We start from the raw sequence: 20,541 nt of genomic DNA on the forward strand, positions 1-20,541 counted from the left end.
CAGATCTACACCGGGGCCCTCTTTTTCTCAAGGCTTTCCTGGATCCTGTGGTCAGAGGCTAGGAAGCCTGTTTTCCCACCTTCCACATGGAGTGAATTTGACATGTATTCTGTGCTGTTCTAGTGGTTGTGACATTCGTTCCTATTGATGCATTTATTTCTTGATTTTTTTTTTTTGGTCTTTTTTACAAAAATAATGAAAACTGTTAAACTGAATGGCTGTGGTCCTTGGCCTTCCTTGGCAATAAATAGCTTTTGCAGCTGAGGGTTTTGATCAACCACAGAAAAATATTACAATTGTAGTCTTGTGCCCTACATATTGTATGCAACCAGAGAACCATTTCAAGCATTGAGATTTGCCAAAACCCAGGTCTTAAGTGTGTTCTTAGTGTTTGGCTGAGCAGTGATATCTCCCAATTTAGTAATCTGTCTCTCCTTCCATAATTCTTACACTGGGCTGAGGTGGTACGGAAAACAATTTCGCATTCATAGAGGTATCCCCTTTTCTGTAGTTTTCTCTTGTTCTGTCTTTTTTTTTTTTTTTTTTTTTTTCTGGCAACTGCAAGCTTATAACCTCTATACCCTTTCTTTATCCTCTCTTCTGTTTCTTGTCCCCACGAGGGGTGGCAGCATTCTGGAATGTGCTGATCTCTGTCTTTAGGAAACATTCAGTAGTTTTACCACACAGATTCCTTGACTGTAGCCTTACTCACATTTTCAAGGAGCTAGTGACTTAGAAGCTGTAACACCTGTAAGCCAGCATTTGTTTTTATTTCTGACTTAACTTCTGTGTATACTTTTACAAAAAACTTAGTTTTTACTGTTAATTGTATTTAGTCTGCTTTTTGTAATCTTTGGTTAATTTGCTTGTGTTCATCCATCCGTCCCTTCTAATGTTTGATGATACTAGCAAATTTCAACAGAATGTAAGGTTAAGGTAAAGGTAGAATCTCAGAGTATTAAGTTGCTCTAACAAACATGCCTGAGTTTTGGCTGGCAGAGGGAGAAGGAAAAGCTGCTCCTAACATTTGTCTGGCCCTGTGGAAGCTGAGAAGGTAGCGTGTTCTTGTTGATTCTCTTTGTGGCCAAAGCCATGATCATCTTGGGCTACTCAGAAGACCAGGCAAAGTGTGTGGAGGGTGTGGGTGGGAACCAAAGGTATGAGCTTTCAAATGCAGAAGGTAAACTGTAGGAAAACATATTTCTTGCTTGTCTGGGGATAATTTTATTGATGTTTTGAGGATAATAAACCAGTAGTAGGTCTGTTGTAATGCAGATTCTTCTGTAGGGACTAGTCTGCAGCGAATCTGGTATTAGAATAGGAATTACCTTTCTTAGTGCAGAATAGTGAACTTTCAAAAGGGGAAAAAAGTACTTATTATTCTAGAAACTGTAACATAGTTGAAAAAAGGCAAAAGGAATTGATGGTTTAACATCATGGCTGTCTCATGTTTTTTGATGAAGTCTTGTTTCTGAGGTGTTGTTTCTTTGAAAGTTTATGCCATATATGTTACTGCGGAGCTGATTAGGTTGGATTGATGATGATCTCCTTGCAAGTGCTTTTACGTTGGTATCAGAAATGCAGTTACTCTGTACATAAACATTTTTCTAGCTGGTATCCACTATTGTTAATATATACATCTTATTTTTCTTTAATATTTTGTTTAAATGCTGGGGATACCGACTTCAATAAAGTGTTTTAAGATTCTTGAAGGAAAATCACTGTAATTGCAATGCAATTGATACTTCAGAATCAAGGAAGAATATTAAAATATGTAAGGTGTTATAATTGAAACTCCTGAGTAGATACAGTACTGCTCAAACTGACCGTCTGCAGTTGAGCTGTTTGGAGAGATGGTTGCACCCAGATGCCTAAAACTATCTCCTAGACATTATGATTTCCATTGCTTGTGCTTTTCATGGTTTAAAAACTGATACTTACCAACAAACATTATTTTTAAAACTGTAAATGAGATTATAAGTGGTCTTTATTCCTGTTTCCTTTATACTGTTGAATAACTACCTTTGAATTACTGTTGTAGCTCTCTTCTAATGGTTTGTACTGGACACTGCCGTGCATCCTGATGTGCCCTCTCCTTCCTGCGTTTTCAGCCTCGGCAGGTTTGATAACATGCGACTAAAAAGAGGGAGTTTGCCTGGAGCACAGCTCTGTCATGGTTCTGGTTGAGCTGGTGTTAACACCGGTAGAGCTACTTCTTGCTATCAGTCTTATGCCCCTTTCCTTTAGAATAATCAAACAGAAAATTGGGTGCTTAAGCTAAGGTAAAACCTGAAAATTCTTTTTGACTGTTCTGGGCTAACAGGGAGACTTCTTTTTTTTTTTTTTTTTAATTTTATTTTTTCTTTGGAGGATGCCCTTCTGTTTCCTTTCAAGCCTTCAGTTGTGTTCCTATCCACTTCTCCTTGTGTGGTAGTGGTGTGGGAACCGTGGGTGCTTCTAGCCACCTCAGCTGGTGGGGGAAGCCCCGCCACCCTTCGCAGGCCCTAAAGACTTCTGTGCTATCCACTGAATTTCCATGTGTGCTGGGGTAGATCCTGTTGTGTAAAAGTTAAATGAAGTAATTATTAGAAGTCTGATAAGTAGATCCAGTTACTCCAAAGTGTAAAGCAACTGAGAAGCACTTTTCCGCATGTATTTCAGCTAATTTTCTGTCTTGAACTGGTCCCTCGGTGGGGTACAGAGTGCAATAGTGCTGATGTGGTGGGGTGAATAAGGGCAATGGGAGACTGTTAAAACTTCAATTTTGGTGGCAGCTAGCAACCCACTTGCTTATCTGTATCCACATCCATAGATCAGCTTAGTTTTTGGCTACTCTAAGCACTGATATAATCAATCAAAATTTAAAAAAAAAAAAAAAGAAGGAAAGCTTAGGCTATAATTTAAGCCAGTGGTGCTCATGACAGTTCAGTCTTCCTCCTTGTCCTAGTCTCACACAGTTCCTTCTCATGGGCCATTTATGCAGTTACATAGTGAAGTGAAGTGGATCAGAGAATTTATCTAGCTGAAAAACTGCCTGAAAATAAATTTATTTACCTTTAAATCAAATTAACTTCCCCTTTTGGTTCACCACAGGGCTGCAGAGCACATCTGTGTGGGCAGAGGGAAAAGAGCATTGCAGGGATCGGGAGAGGCAGGAGTGCCGCAGTGCCAGCTTGCTTTGCCTGAAGTTAGTAGAGCTGAGGCATGTAGCTTGGTGGTGCTGTTTCCTGTCATGTCATTCAGCTGAACTGATTTGTCCTTTTTAAAAAACACGCTTAAAAGTTTTATGACAGCTTTGTGTCGTCTGTAACATAACAAATGCTCAGTACAGTAATTGCACTGGTATTCTGCAGAAATTAAGAATATATTGTAGTTATTTTGTCTCAGTCATGAAAATCAGAGTGTAGATTTACTTCTAAGTTGTGAGCTGTTTGTATTTGGCATTTTTGGGCTATTTACAGAACACACTTTGTTTCCTTTCTTTTGCTGTAGAAATTCCAAGTAAGAAATATTTCAGGAGAAAGATAAGTCTTTAGTTAAGGTTCTGTATATTGCTTGTTATAATCCTCTGTTTTGTTACCAGATTCCTCTAGTAATATCGCAGATTCAGTACTGTAAACCTTAGTAAACCTCAAAACCTGATAAGTTAGAAATGACTAGAGAAATGTTAGTCTCTGTTGCCTTTTGATCTAGAAGTAATTGCAGATGCTCTGAGAAGTACACAGTATTTGAAAGTGGTAGTAACTTAAATACTACTTCTTTCCTTAATTTCAATACCTCACACTTAATTTCTTTCATTTCATCTAAATTTTTTATAAGCAATTTTTAAATGAAATTATTGTCACGCAAAGTAACTGTTTCTGACAGAGTTTTCATAATATGAGCATCACAGCTGATGCTATTCTGAAGTGCAATATCAACGTAAAAGGGTGAATAAATAGTGTGTTTGAGGAGGAAAACCAGGTATTTGGTATAACTGTGTTGGACTATTTAATGTTCTGAACAAATATCCTTTACAGAGTTTTAAACTCAGAAGCTAAGAAGTAAAAAGCTGTTCCTGATAAATTCTCATCCCGTTGTTTTGAAGAAAGTGGATTTGGAAATGCAGTATTTTTTTTCTAAGTGGTCTGTGTTGTTTAACGATTTCAGAATCAGTAGGTGTACTCAGAGTACTGAATTCTGTTTTGAGACAACTGAAATGAAACTGCAAGTGTACTTTTAAGCACAGAATTCAGGCAGCAGCATTTGTTTTTGTTAAGCTGAATTTCTCGATTAAAAAAACTTCTAGATCCTCGTTCTTAGTTGTTTTTTAAACAACTGGTCTTCCATGTAGCAATACAAATTTCAGGATGTGCTCTAGTATGTGCTGTATTTCTAGCTTTTTGATGATGAGTAAAAAAGCCAATTTGTACGGATAATATACATAGGAAAATACTAATATCCTGAAATAAAATTAATTCTCAATCTTTATGCAGTCTCTATGCAGACCTTCTGTATAGTAAGGCAAAAATAAGAATGTGCTGCCAGAATTTCTCCGTTATTTTTGGTTCATTGTGCACGTTGAGCAGAACAGAAATATTCAAGATAGTACTCATATTTGTCTCTGAGCAATGTTAAGTCTTGGACTTTTCTGCCTTTTCATCTGTGTGGTCCTTCCATGGTACTTCTGGCTGCTAGTTTGTGACATTTTAGCATACTAGTGTATCTTAAATAACAATGCTGCATTATTTCTGTAGATTGACTTTCACTGATGTATAGATTTTTAAAATTTTTTTTCCTATTTTTTTTTCTCTTGCAGAAAATTCTAAGCTGAGACATGTAGAAAAAGATGTTTTGATTCCACAAATAATGAAAGAGCGAGCCAAAGAGCTGTGTTCAGATAAAGTGCAAGGTAAGAGTCAAATATTTATTGGGAGATCAGGTGTATTCACTTTTGTGCCCTGAATAAAATCCTTGTTTTTTGAAGTCAAGTAGTCAGAGAATTAATATGTATGATCTGCATCTTATCTGTTCGCTGTGAAGCCAGCAGTAAATCGTAAAAATCTACTGTATTGGCTTTGGTTGCGTGGTCATGTGAACTGTTTTCCAAAATGACTTGTTTTCAAGGGCTGTGGAATTTAGTATGATTGATGTCAAACTTTCCACATCTTGGTCAAGACTATGTAATGACAGAGCAACACAAGAGTTACCATATTCCTGTATATAGTGTTTGATACTTACATAAATGCAATTGCCTTGTAGAATTATAGAATGGTTAGAGTTGGAAGGGATCTTTAAAGGTCATCTAGTCCTCCCTCCCTGCAAGGAGCAGGGACATCTTCAACCAGATCAGGTTGCTCAGAGCCCCATCCAACCTGTCCTTGAATGTTTCCTCTATTTTAAAACCGTTACCCCTTGTTCTATCACAACAAGCCCTGCTAAAAAGTTTCTCCTCATCTTTCTTATAAGCTCCCTTTAGGTACTGGAAGGCCAGTACCTCCCCAGAGCCTTCTTTTCTCCAGGCTGAACAACTCCAACTCTCTTAGCCTGCTGTCATAGGAAAGGTGCTCCAGGCCGATCATATTTGTGGCCCTCCTCATGTGAGCCTTCAGTTAAGGCCTCCTTTATTATGATAAATTTCTTTATCTATTCCCAACTAACTGCATCCTTTCTCTGCCCAAATATTTTAATTATACATGCACATAAACACACACGTATTATTAGACAGACATTGAAATTGGATCACGCATTCCGCTTTTTCATGTTTTCATTTTCTTTTGATAAGTACTGGACAATAACTCTTTAAATTTGGGTATCACTGCTTTTTCTGACACCCAACTGTTCATATATTCCTGGAAGACATCTGGAACTTTTTGAAGTACAAGAAAGATAGAACTAATTATACACAGGTTAGCCAGGAATGTTGCTTTAAGAGGCATGTAAGAATGGGAAAAAAAAAATTAGGCCACACAATTATTATATACAAGTGACATGCTTTCAATAGAGGGCACTTGCCTGTTGTCATATAGATGTGTGCTCTCTAAACTTTTTTGATTGCGCACTCCATCAGTAAAAAATTTGAGTGTGCAATCCCAATAGATGTATATTTATTTATGGATTACATACATGTACCACTGTACTGGTATATTGCATACATTATAAAACACAAAATTAGAAATTAAAAACAGATGAGACAAAGATGAAATAAACAATACTTTAAAACAATTTTTATATTATTTATCAATGATACAAAAACTTTTTAGTCTAAAAATATTACTATTAATAACTGGTTTTATTGAGAGCTATATGTTTTAATATGATTCATTATTTTTTAAAATCTTTGTTTAACACTTTGTGATATAGCAATTCGAAGGTCTGGTTCTAAGTTCAGTTTATTTTGATGCTTGATTTTAATGGGTGTCATAGCTGAAAAAGATACCTCACAAAGGTGCAGAGATCCCAGTGGAAAAAGTGCATCATTGCCTGTGCTTACTAAATAATGATATTCATTTTTTCGGTCCCGTTCACAAATTTTGCAATGATTTGGCTTCAGATTGAGCCAATAAATTACCATCTTCCCCAATGTCAATCAGTTGTTCTTCAAAACTAATCAGAAGGCTTTGCATGTTTGTATTTTTAACAAATAGGTTAAAAAACCACTGAAACTCTTATTTGGAAGATTTTTATATAGGTTAGAAACTTCTGTTTCTGTCCTTTTAAAGCATACAAATATGAGAGTTTTTTATAGGTAACACACTCATATTGTCTTCAGCAACCAAACCTAACCAAAAATCACATAACGAGGGGAACATAACCAAACATCTGTTTTCAAAATGCTTTCTCTATACCACAATTTTCTTTTGAAAAGCAGTTAGTTTCTCAATCATTGTTAAAACATCACCTACACCTTGAAGGGACACATTGTGTTTGTTTTTTGGAAATACCTGCTAGGTAGCAAACTACTCACAGTCACCTCTCGTCGCCAAAAAGGTCAGCAAATTTGGAATGCTTGTTTTTTTTGTAAGAGAAAAATGTGTAGTTTGACAACTCCTTTCAGCACTTTGCCACAAGATAACCAATGAACCTCTGTGTGCTACAAGAGATTTTCATGGTCCTTCCCCATCTCATTACAAAGTCTGATAAAGATGCTATTATTTAAAGGACTTGTTTTTATGAAGTTAACCGTGTCAATGTCGTCCTGTGGCACTCTGTGCACTCCTGGCTCCAAGTCTTTGCTGCAGTAGCTCACCTGTGGGTGATGCAGTGAAGGAGTTTTCACATGCAGTGCTGCCTCTGTCACCTTACCCTGCAATCCCTTTTTTATTCCAGTCAAAGCAACTGCTCCATCAGTGGTTACATGTGCACAGTTTTTCCATAAAACATTGTTTTTTATTAAAGAAGCCATTTTCTGTGGAGAATATGTCTTCTCTGGTACAGCTCTCCTTTAGTAGCTCCACCAAAAAAAAAAAAAAAAAAAAAGAAAAAAAGAAAGTCTTCACGTGTTTTGTTACTGCCGTGCAAATACCACAAGCCAAGAGAAGTCAGAAACATCTGAACGTTCATCCAGCCGTGTAGCAAACCTCCCACAGTGTGTACCTTGTTCTAATACTTGTTTCTTCAGATTTTCAGCCATGTCTTCTATGCATCTTCTAACAGTATTTACTGACAAAGAGGTGCATTTTAGCTTCTTGCCATATTGTTTTGCACATAGTATTTCAGCAGTTTTTACTGTGGCGGAGAGAACAGTTGTTTCCCCAATGGTAGGTGGCTTCTTGCCTTTCATTATTACCTAAGAAACTTCGAAAGAAGCTTCTAGGTGTTTGTCGCTAGGTTTAGAGTCAAGTCTAATTAAAGTGGACCAGTGTATTTTCAAGCAGCTGCTTTTACAGGTTCCCCAAAAGACTTAAAAGAGTAGTGTTATAACAGTTTTGAGATTAATAAGTGGAAAAAGAGTCGGGAATATCTGCCAAAAGAAAGTCATCGCATGACAGGTATCTTCGAGTGCTGCTAGAACTTAGCACACCTTTTTTTTTTTTTTAATTTGAATAGTAGTTGAATTGTTTTTACTTTAAACTCTATACCTGTTGAGGAGGAAAAGCAGTTACAGTAAAGTGAGTCACTGAAAGAGGATGTTAGTTAAACATATGTTGAAAGCATTCTATTTGTATGATCTTGGGGAGAGTAGACCAAAGGAAGGTGTGTGTAGTTTTTTTTTCCCACTGGACTTTGTAAGATGAAGACTTCCATTTCAGCATCTTAATTTTCTGTGGCAGCTACCAATATTGGAGATCCTTGAGCTGTGTGTTTTGGCCCTGCTTTTGCCTCCATAAATTTTAAAGTAAAATGCTGTCTTTTTTTTTAATGACGTTAGGCAGAACTATAATTTTTTTCTTCTTTCTGACAGTTTAGTTGTGTATCTTTAGGAAAATGAGGTTTGTGGATGCATCTGTCTCCCCTTCATTCTTCTGTCACCTGTAATCCAGCTTTGACCAAATTGTGTGGAAATTAGAGGTGGAAACTGAATATTTCTGATGCAATTTTTTTTTTATCAAATAGACAAGCAAAACCCATATTCCTATCCCTAATTAAAAAAAAAAAAAAAGATGGTAGCATCAGTTCAGCTGTTTTGTTGTACAGCTTTTAATCTGGATGGGGCAGGGGAGAGACTAACCCATGGGAAATGATGCTTAAACAGTTTTGTGAACAGAAGAATTTGTCATCTCTTAAATTCGTTGTGAAATTATTCCTGGAATAAATTTGTCTTGTTAGTACACAGGGATACGTGTTAGTCAGAGTAAATAGGCTATGGTATTTATGCTGTAAACAATTATAAGCTGTGTAATTAAGTAATCAAAACTGCGATCTGGTTTGTGTGCTACAGAGTGCACACATGTGCATGAAATTGTGCTGTTTACATACAAGTGGCATAGCTACTCATTTAACTTGCTCTCAATGTAGGATTTTTTCTGGTTTATGTTAATTTTGTTTGAACAACTCCTATTAATATACCTTTCTTTCATTATGTCTGTAGAAAACTGTGGTAAATGTGTTGGTAAGATAGGAAACAAAGCTATTCTGCAACTATGGGCTTTTACAATTTACTTGAACACGCTAGGTTCATATCTGTCCCTATGGGGAGCCCCTATACATTCAATAGTGCTCTGCATGAGCAGGAGGGTCCATCTGTATACAGTCCGTTACCTTAGCCTGCAGCTATACCACCTAGAGCTGTGTGCTTATCAGAGCTAATAATGCGAGGAGTGACAGCCTGTCCAGCACGTGTTCAAAAGGCATCCAGGGAAAAGAAACCCCAAGGGTTAAAAAATAAATAAAAAATAAAGGTTTTGTTAAGTCAAGAGGTGATCCTGCTATGCTAGCACAGTTAAATGGTGACCCATTGCTGTGCTTAGTTGTTGGCGTACCACAGTAGCTTAGGGATGAAATAACCATGAAAATGTGTCCATCTGATAATTTTTTAAGAACAATCAAGTATTATGTCTGATCATATTTAGTTTTACCTAGGTTATTTGAATTTACTTAAAACTTTTTTTCAGATTGTTCCAGTATACTTCTTATGTGTGCTGCGCACTTCTCGGGAATTTAGTACAACTCAGTTGCAGAATAATTTCCATGTGTTTAAGATTTTCAAGCACTAGCTTTTCAAGCAGTTTTTCAGTGCAAATGGATAGATGAGTAATTTTGATAAGAGAGTAAACATATACAAAACACTAGTCAGTTTTCCATGGCCATTATGTAAATATGCTTTATTGTGTTAATATCCATGCACTGTGTGTGTGTGAATTTGTGGCCTCTTATAGGAGTATAAAAAAAACCAACAACATTTTCATACGAACTTTTCACTGTATTTGTACAAACTGTAACATGAGTTCGTCTGAAATAATATGAAATCGATGTCTTTCTATATCAATGTGTCCCTGGCATATAAAAATACGTGCTTTCAAACTGAAGTAGCTAAAAGTTTTTATTTGCCATTGCCTCATCCATTGCTTTTATTAAATAATACCTTAGGCAAGCTGTTTTCCTTAAAATTATCAAATTTTTTGCTTTAATTTCCAATTATAAAATTTTAATTTTAGTAAACTTCTTTATATCAAAATAATAGCGAATTTCAGGAACCTGAAGTTAGCATTTTTCATCAGAAGGGTTGTATTTAGCTTATCAAGACTTCTATAGTTTCGTTTAGCAGTGCTGTGCTTTCCATGACTCCTTTCTGCTCTGAAACTAGGGACACACACTGAAAGAACTGCAAGAGCTTTGGTTGATCTTGATCATGTCTACATAATTGTTTGTTCCATTTCTTAAGAACATTTATTCTGCGGTTCAGAGTTACTGATTCTGAAACTTAACTTGATGGGTTTAGATAGAGAAGAACTATTGAGGACAGAAATACACAAACTTTAAGGATTGTACACTCAGTTCAGTTTGATTTTGGGTTACCTGGCTTGGAAAATAAAATCAGAAACAGCTGACGGACAGGTTATAAGTTTGGGCTCTGAAGAAGTTGTCTTAAGTTGAGAACCCAAAAAGAAGTTACTGGATCACTCATGAGATATTAATTTTATATTATATTTGTTGTAAATGTTTTGTGTATTTGCTGTATTATAAAGCAATTCTGCCCACCTTCCAAAACCTCACAATGGTATTTTTTTTCCGCTAGGAGGAAACCAGTCTTGCTCCAGAGACAAGAGATTTTAGTTCTAAACTTCCTAATCTTGTTGTCTGCTACTGATACATGGTCTGGGTTTTGGCCCTTCAAGGTTACCAAGAGTGACTTGCAGATGTCTTCTGTAATTGTGACTGGTTTGTAAGGCTCCTGGGTTCATGTAGGAAGCTGAGCTACACACGTTTCAGAGTGAATGCAGGATTAGATAGTTCAAATCAGCTAGGTTCTACCACTAGGAAGGCAGTGAAGTAGGGGAAACAATCTGGATGATTGAAGACCTGATCCTGCCTGTGACTCTGCAAATAAGAATGTGGCCACTTCTTATTGGAAGCTTGTTGTGGGAGATACCCATTTGGCCGAGATGACAAGTTATTCTATCCTTTCCTTTTTTTTTTTATGAGAGGAAGACAAAAGGCAGATGTATCCACCTGTGCTGAGTTGAGGACCTTGCCTGGAGAAAACAGTTACGTTGGTTCTCTTGTCCGTAGGAACTGTGTAATTAAGACAACTGGATTCATGTTGCTGAAAAAACTGCTGACACTTGGCAAGGCTTTAAAAAATGGTTTGGAAAGTGTGGCTGGAAAAGGACATTTCCAAGCAGCCACCCTCCTCCCATTCCCTAGTTTCCCCATTAGCCCTCTCCTCCTCAGGGCTCGTGTTGATACTTAGTGAAAATGATGGAATGCAACACTACTGCAGGCTTCTCTACAGTAGAGCATGACCAGTGTCAACCAGAGTTTTGATAATGTGCCGTTACTCAACAGTTCTGTCACTGACGTTATCTCTGTCGCCGTAGGGGCCACCTGCTCTAGACCATGACCCTTACACCTGACACATCAAGGCCCATAAAACCAAATAAATTTCTGATTGACCTACATGTGATGCTGTACATTTAAATACCCAAACACACCTTTAGATATTCCTTCTTCAAAAAAAAAAAGTCTTATTATATGTACTTTCTTAACAGAAACACAGATAATGAAATGTGTGAAATACTTAGCAAATTTCGGCTTGATGTTACTGAGTGGTATTGCTCACTTTCACTTGTATTGCAGGCCAAGTTCTGTTAATTGATGCAAACCCTTGCTGAATCCTGGGGGAGGATTAACCTGTTGGTACTTACGATTGAGTTTCTGAGGTTGACACTGGCAGATGCAAGACTGATAGCAGTGGGAAATAACGTGACAGTTCATGTTTAAAAATTTTGATGAGTCTTATTTTCTTGAAGCAAATTAAAACTAAAACTACAATTTATAACTGAACTTTACTCATCTGCTTTTCCTCGTTGTGAAAATAGTCCTTGCCTTTTAAAAAAATTCACATATTTTAGGAACATCTGTGGATACAGTGATATTCTAATTGACCAAAGCAAAAAGATTAAGTAACTGATAAAAATCAATGAGTTAACATGACAGCTCCTGGTAACTTCTTTTTAAATTCAGCTGCTGTGACCAGAAATTACTTAAGTGTGCTTCTGGACATATTGTTCAGAGTTTGATGGAGAGCCTGAGAGCTTACATCAGAGATTTTATGACTGGAATAGCCCTCTCTTATGAGAATGAAAAAGGAGAGCTGCCTTGTTGCCTTCAACTTCATTTTTGTGAGAGGAAGGTTAATATAATTTGAGAACATAGGTTGAATCCAGCGACCAAACTGCAGGTAGAGAAGGGGAGAAAAATGTTATCCTCTATTGCTGTATTTGTTAGCTGAATGTTAACCTATGTTATAGTCATATTGTGTGTGACCCTGTGACCCTGTATGAAGCTATTGAGATAACTGTTGTACATGTGCGGTTGTCAGCTATTTAAATTATTTCAGGTGTTTTGATAGTGTACAGCTATATTTAGTACTGGTAATAAGTTACTAGGTGTTTTTCCCTGGTTACTGTTTCTCAAGACTGAAGATGCTGAATTTATATATGACGTTCTTGTTTGCACACAGTAGCTTTTATTCTGTAAAAATGATTCAGCTCTATGTATTTCCAATGAACATTACTCTCATCACATTTAACTATGTGAATTAATATGATCTCTAGAGGGATTATGGTATATTGAGCTTTGCTCCAACAAACTGGGCAGAGAGAACAGCTATATGTAAATTACAATTTGAAGAAATGAGATCCTACATCTCATGGTCTTTTTTTTTTAATGATACTTACAGCATTAATTACCCTAAGCTAATTTAAGGGATTTTATAGAAAAGAAATATGAGAGTATATTCTGTTGTTTGGTGGTGGAAATTTAAGTACTCTAACTAGTGTTAGGACTTCGAAGAAAATGTTCAGGGAGGGAACTTAACCTATTTGATTTTTTTTTTTTTCTTCCTCCCTCCATGTCATTTCAACCCAGCTGATCACAAGAAATGGGTCAGACTGCTAGCTTTACCACTGCAACTTAGTTGTGTGGGTTTTGGTTGTTTTTTTTTTTATTTATTAGGGAATGGAACAGCTTTTACAGGGACAAAGAGAAATGAAATCACTTTCAATGAAAGAAAGAGGCCTCATTATAGCCACCAACAGCAGTTATTGACAGCTACACTTCCTATTAACAAGGAGCATTTAAGAGTTTGGCTGTTGGATCTTTGGACTTGATCTAATTTGCTAGCATTAATTAGTTTCTTTTGAGCACAGACACTTGGTGCTCACAGCTATAGATTTGGAGGACTAATTAGGAGAGAAAATTGAACAGAATGGGGTAAGGCATTAACCTTCAACCATAACCAGCTGGGGCTCTGATAAAGACCACAGAGTCCAAATGCTCCTATTCATGCAAAGAGTACTCTAATGAATATCAATTTCAACCAGGTTGCCATATCCTACAAGCACTGTCTTAATTTTGATTATCTTACCTGGTAGAGATTTTCATGTATAGATGTTAAAGTGATATTGGTAGTTCAGAACTCATAGATGCCAACCTTGATAGGTTACCTATGTTTTGTCCCGTCTTTCAACTTAGTTTTCTCAGGTTAGAGATTTTATGGGTTTCTGGTTAAGATCCTGAATTTCAAATTGTTTTCCCTGTCCAGCATAAATATATTCACATAGCATAGTTTAATTACCTGATGTTAATAAATGTTGGTTGAAATGTAGGATACCTGCGTGGTTTTGGATTATTGTAGTGCATGGTAGTAATATCCATGACAAGAGCACTGACCAGCTGAAGGCTGAACAATAGGATTGCTTCTTTTGCAGCTTATATGATGAGATACACTTATTATATAGTGGTGTTAAGTTGATGGTCCAATTTTAGGGGGAAAATGCTCCTTCAGACTGTGGGTTGATAGTGTTTTAACATCTGCAGAATGGAAGTACTTTAACTGTATGTAAAGAAATGAGAAAAACAATTGCCTTAGTCCTTTTGTATCATGTCCTGGATTATTGGAAGTGTTGGACTTGAAATTAAGATAATCAGTTGTTTCTATCTTTTAGTCGTATCACTGCTCCCTGACAAACTCCCTGTCAAATCTGGATCATTGCTTCTCTTTTCATGCAAGTTCTGTACCTGAAAATTCCTTGCCCAGTGATGGGAAAAGTGTGAAAGTCTCTTCTTTGACATCCTTTCTTCAGACTTGTGTCTTTTAGGAAGGATGCTAGCATTAATATATATCCTGTGGCTTGCAAAGAATTGGATCTTTTTGGGCTGTTTCTGATGTTTAGCCCTGTGAGGCTGAGATTGCCTTTTATGTGCTCTAATTATTTCCAGTTCTCCACTGGCAAACTCTATACTGTTAGGTTGAATAGCTAGTTCCATGTCTTAGGGTCCTCAAGAGGTCATTTTGGCACAAACCATGAAAATGGAGAAATACAAACTTGCCTGTAGCTGGGCAGTAGCCAGAAGATAGGGGAGACAGGGTCAAGTTCTCCTCCAAACAAAAAGGGAGAGGCTAGGGTGGTTATTGTGGCAGCCTGTTACTAATACCAGGTTGTATCTTTTCCTAGGTGTTATATACAGTATTTGCTGATTCTCATAGCTTTCTTTCCCAGTTGACATGTTTTGAGTCTTCTGTGTCAGTCATTCTTACTGCCAGCAAGTGAGGGCATACTTGGGATTCTGTAGGGGTTTTTTTTGTATCCATTTGTTGATGGTGGTGATAACCTACAGATACCATAGCTTGTATCTTAGAGTATTTCAGTATTGTGTTACTGTGGCATAGTTGCACATAGCAATGCGTTGTTAATGGCAGTACATGCGACTTAGTGTAACTGTTATTTTATCTGCATATCCTTAATGATGTATTAAGTAGTTGCTTTGCAGTTTTTGATTATAAGCCACTTTTAGATACTACATTCAACAGTAACACAGTTAGCACTTTGTGTAAATAAATCTAATACCTTTAAGAGCTCATGCTGTATTCCTTTTGCATGTGTATAAATATTTATATTGTATATAAATTATGAATATTACCCTGGGGTTACTTTCACAAAGAAAATAGGCTGTTTTTCAACTGTTGAAGTCAGAATGTGTTGTGTAGATACCATTAGGTTCAGCAGTGGAAAATAGAACTTAGTTTGGTCAAAAAGTAGCTACTGTGTATTCAGAAATACAATAAATAGTGAGCTTTCAGATAGCCTACAAGCATTGTATTGACCTTGTAAAGAATGTGTGATACTTAGGGTAAGGTCATAGAGGAAAACGTCTGTCCACCATTCTTTAGAAAATGCATGAAGTTGCCAAGTGTTTTTGCCAAAGAAAATTCCTCACCCAGATCACAAAAGTTGAAATTAAGTATTCATTCCGGTTGAACTAAGTGGGAATCAAAATAGTGGTTGCAGTTTCATCTAATATGCTTTGATTTTATAAGGCAATGCATTATGAGAGTTGTAGTTTTGATCTCCGTTATTTCCTGTAGACTGCAGAGCTGTACCTATTGTACATAGCTTTGTGGAATATTACGAGTCAGCAGAGCCAGTCAAAAAAAAAGAGCAGGAATCACAGGCATTATTGTCAGGCAATAGGGGAATGCAAGTTAAAGTTGAAATACAGTTTGGCAAGCAAAAACGCTTTCAATGGGATGTGGTGTTCTTCACACTTTTTGGTGTTCTGGAAATATCAATGTGTGTTTAATGAAAGCAAATTCTCATCCTGTTTTGGGATGAAAACATTTTAAACTTTATCTATGTGGAGCAGTAGTTGTAAAGATTGCTTAGCTTAAAATGAGTTGTCCATCTGGCACTTATTCTTTAATACAGAAGTCCGTGAATCCTGTGGTAAAGAACACTGACAGTGCACAGCTTTTTAAAAAAATTAGAAACAATGTTGTCTGTTGCTGAGTAAAACCATGTTCTTGTACATTATTGTTCGAGACCTTTTAATAATGACAAAATCCCCCTCTTTCTCACCCTCAAATTTAGTTTTGTTGCTGTTGTAATTGTTTTCCAATAGTCACCTCTGTGGTGCTGCGTAGAAAAAGAGTAGGGAGATCTGCTCTGAAGTGTGTTTTGCTTACAGGTCTGATGCTTGAGAAGGGAGTAAAGGCTACAGTAATAAAAGGTCATAAACACTTGTGCCTTATTGTCATGCCTCTAAATTTTATTTTTAACAGTTTATCACCCTCAAAAATAAGAAGAAAGGAACCTTGCAGAAAAGAGCACCTGGAATGTGTGCTGCTTAGGATCAGGATAGATACCTCTACATGAAGTGTAAGCATATGACAGAAGGCGAAAAGTATTTTGCATGAGGAATCAAGAGCTGCAGAGCTGGTCAGAGGATGTGAAAAGGGAGGGACAAAGAATATTAGAGCTGTACAGAGTATTGGAGGTACGGATAAAGCTTTAAAATTATTGTCAGGGAGCAAGAAAAACCATTAACAGCATGCTGTACTCTAGATTTGAGAGGGATACTAGTAAAGGATTTGAAAGGAAACAAGTAAGGGATGGGAGGTATCATTTTGATGGGATAATGAGTATGAAAGGAACTTACCTTAGGAATTTTGAAGAAGGTAATGTGGAAGAGCAGTGCATGAAAATTTCCCTTGGATGGAGTGAACAGGTTCTTCTCTTGATATCCACTGTACTGGGAAGGAGTTGAAATAGTTGTAGGGAGTTTTGGACTTTAATTATGGTATTAAGGGATCTGCCTTCTTACCTTTCTCCTAAAATGAGTCTAAAGAAAGGTTTCTTTAAGTTGAAATGCCTTTTTTCTCTTATAATAGTCAAGTTCAAGATTTCCTTGTATGCATACCACAAATAATGTCTTGCACTTTATAGCCTTCTTTCCTCCTGTCTGTGATCCAGAATCTCTCAAGGAGGTATCTAGTCATTCTTCTTTTTCCTCCTCTTCCATATAAACTAAGTATGCCCTCTAAGCCTTAAGATCAACAACATATTATAAGGATATTTAAAACACTAAATTGTACAGTCAGCTTATGTGTGTAAATTCATCATTACACTTGCATAAGCTTGACACAAAGCTCTTGCTTTGTTTCTTGGTCACAGAAATATCCTATACAGTTTGCTGTAATGAGATGTTCATGAAGTTGGTGAGAAAGCACTGCAGAGATGTGACTTGAGGTAGAATCTCACCTGTGATTGCAGACCAGGACACAATCTAACCTTTAAAATGTTGTTTCATGGAGACACAACTTATGTTAGCAAAAAAAAACCGCTTCTCAATGCTATTGTTTAATATATGGGAAATAGATACGAAGTGTATAATGCGGAAGCACATAGGAGAGAGCTGAAAGCGGGACTTGATGAAATCTAGACTGGTTTAACTGTGCTTTAGTAGCATTAGCTTCAATTCTATAAAGAGATTGTAAAGCCTGAGAGCTCTAGAAAATTATCTCCACATTGGAGGGCACATTTATCAAGCACAAGAGGACTAGAGGGCTGGAAAGGACTTTTAGAAGATACTTTGGGCCATCATCTTCTCTTGTGGTCGTTTCTAGCATGCCTGTGTTGTTCTGTAATCTGATTAATGTTGCAGCCTCTATAGACAGGCTGTTCCAATACTTAGTTATTTCTTACTGTTCAAAGAATGTTTTTTGTTTTCTAAATTTTGGGGTTTTTTTAATGTCTAAACTAACATTTCTTTGTATATCAAGCCATTTATGTTCTCAGACCTTCTCAGACATTGCTCTTTTTAAAAAGGCAAAAAGGGGAAAAACAAAAGGGAAAATAAAGGGAAGGTGTTGGACCCTGAGATTCCAGAGTTGGTTTCAGGAGCGTAGTGAATTTAAAACAAAGAACCCAAAAAGCCTTAATGTCACAACGTAAAAAAATTACTTTTAAATTTACAGGGAGAACTAGTGTTTTCTGGTTGAAGAAAATAATACGTAGTGAACAAGAGTGACCACAGTCTGCAACTTCGAATATTATACTTTGTTGCCCATTACCTTTTTTTCCACCTTTGTGAGTGATAATTTTCTGCAGTGAATCTGGCAGCTCAGTCAAAATAATTCACGAGGCCAATGATGAAAACTACACTTTATTTTTTTCTGGTGTAAATGATCTTTGTCATTCTTCACCTGTCCTGATTTCCTCCTCTTGTTTCTTTGCTTTATGTTTTCTGAGTGGGGGTTTTTTTTTTTTTAATGCTCTTTCTAAGTGTATATAAACACTTCAACTTACAGTGTGTCTTCTATTCATTATTAAAGAAGCGTAACAAAAGTATAGTTTAAACATCGCTGAAGGAATTGAGCTCCTAAAGATGGAAAACCTGTGCTTTTCAGGTTTTGCACAAGCATTAATTTGTCCATGATGCCCATCCTGGGTATGGCTGTAAAATAGTAACCTGGAGAAGATGCGCCTGGCTTGTGTGTCATCCCATTTCTTACCCCAACAATGGAGCTTGCAAAGTTTGGATGTGCAGGAAACATCTCTGCTATTTCCTTCTAGATTGCAGAGCACCTCTGTGAGGGGGATACTTGAAAGCAAAACTCAGCGTGGTTGAAGAAACATGGCACACTGAGTGAGACCCAGTACAGCAGGGCAAGCACGTAGACTGTTAGGGATTCAAATGGGTGTATTCCTTCTGCCTGCCGGGAAGTTCAGGATGAAATACTGTCAGGCCATAATGTTTACATTCTTATATTATTTTAAGGCACTGCTCTGCACTGCTACCCTACTGTAGGCTTTGGCATGTGTCTAGTTAATGAACAGAAGCTTACCATTGCTTTCCATGGAACACAGAAAAGAAGACTATAAAAGAATGTATACTGTTTGGGGTTATATAACCAAATAATTAATTACTAATTAGTAATTAACTAACTAATGAATCTTTAGCAGGGCACTAACAGAGCTTAGAGCTCCTGTGGTGTCTTCAATGACTTCTATACAATGTCCTGTGTTTAAAATATATTATCTACATCTAATGATGCTTCATTACTGTTGAGTAATACTACTAATGGTTCTTCAGCTTTCTGCTTGTAATAGAGGTGTCTTCATCTTATACTTTTGAAAACGATTCCTTATTTAACTAGTTGAAAAATAAAAAGTATATGTGATGGAATTTTTTTTGTTTTATACATTTAAGATAGCTTGAGAAAGTTTTAAGCCCTTTGTGAGGAGTGAGAATGGTGTGGAAAAAATCCTCTTGCTTCAGCAAGGCTATTGTGCAAGTTCATTTTTATATGCTTCATTTGTTGAGTAACTGTGAAACTTCAGCAGTTTAAGAAGAGAATATTGTTTGGGGAATCTGTCCTCTTCACTCTGCTATCAAATTCATGTAAATACTAGCTGCTGACTGTGCATAAACTTTTGAGAAACATTCATTGTTGGGCAAAAGCTACATAAATTACAACCCCCAAATATAATTTTTCCACTTCTTTATAAGGAAGGTATTTAACAGAGTTGTCAACTTTTGCTTTAGCTGCATTCTCCCAGCAGACTAGTAAATCAGATTAATAGTTCTGGTCTCTTCTTTTTATCTTCTGCTCTTTTCATTTAAATATTAATTCAGATAAATATGGCATGTGATTAATTTTTTTTTTTTTTTTGCCTAAGTTAATTATGCTAGTTCCATTCTCTTTTAGATAACTACTTACATGTTCAAATATACATATATGTACCTGAATTTAACTAGTGTCTCATTACTGCTATTGTTAATGAAAGACAAGATTCCATGTTGGATTTTAAAATGCAAAAATACACTGTTGTCTGAGTGGAAAACTACTGGATTGGCATGGCTACAGAATTAAGTTCTCTTCTAAATGATAGCTAGTTGAGCTCAGGAAATTGATGCATTTCACAGATGGTTCTCTTAGTGCAACCTAATTCTCATCTCATGGTTCTACCCAAGGCTTGGACTTCACGGAAGTATTTTGGCTCTGAGGTATAAGCAGTGGTCTCAGTGCAGTGCTGCCTCTTCCAGACCTGCCCTGGTGGTCTAGTCGCAATGACTTACCTGAAAGCTAATCCAGCCATTCTAATACAGAGAAAAATAATCTCTTAAAGGTAATTTAGTATTTGTTTTATCATATTTCAGGTCCACCTAAATGCATTTCACATAAAGGGTAAATTGTAACAGTGACTGTAATTGCTTTATGTGAAGCAGGTGGAATTCCCTAGTTTCTACTCTAATGCAGTTAGTGTCTTAAGTTCAATTACAAAGTTGGTCTACTAAAGTTTAGGTTGTAACGTGTGCTACCCGGGGGTCCGTATAGAGAGATACAATAGTTACCAGTGTTTTGTGTGTCCAAACCCTAACTGATTGCACAGTAATTTACTACTTGGGCAGGTTTTGTACTAACACTTCTCCAGTGCTCAAGTCTTGGTTGAACTTGTGGCAAAAAATCAGAATGATGACTTAAAGCTTGTTATATTTCAAGCAATTGGAAGAGGTGAATCTGAATAAGAAACAGTGTCTAGCTCACCTCTCCTCCCTTCTACAGTTTTTCACAGCTCCAGTGGGGCAGCAGTTACTTCATACTGTTCTTCAGTG

At 36.8% G+C, this 20,541-nt stretch overlaps 1 protein-coding gene across 3 annotated transcripts in view; it reads left to right on the plus strand.

Moving 5' to 3' along the window:
- CMC1 (C-X9-C motif containing 1) overlaps positions 1-20,541 on the plus strand; it is a 41,273-nt gene that overhangs the window by 5,528 nt on the left and 15,204 nt on the right. For all 3 annotated transcript variants that reach the window (XM_086742732.1, XM_086742733.1, XM_086742734.1), the window contains exon 2: positions 4,799-4,891. In XM_086742732.1, the coding sequence (XP_086598858.1) occupies positions 4,799-4,891 (93 nt within the window). The remainder of the gene's footprint in view (positions 1-4,798; positions 4,892-20,541) is intronic.

This window comes from Chlamydotis macqueenii, chromosome 2, assembly GCF_036417535.1.
Source record: "Chlamydotis macqueenii isolate bChlMac1 chromosome 2, bChlMac1.mat, whole genome shotgun sequence".
NCBI lineage: Eukaryota > Metazoa > Chordata > Aves > Otidiformes > Otididae > Chlamydotis > Chlamydotis macqueenii.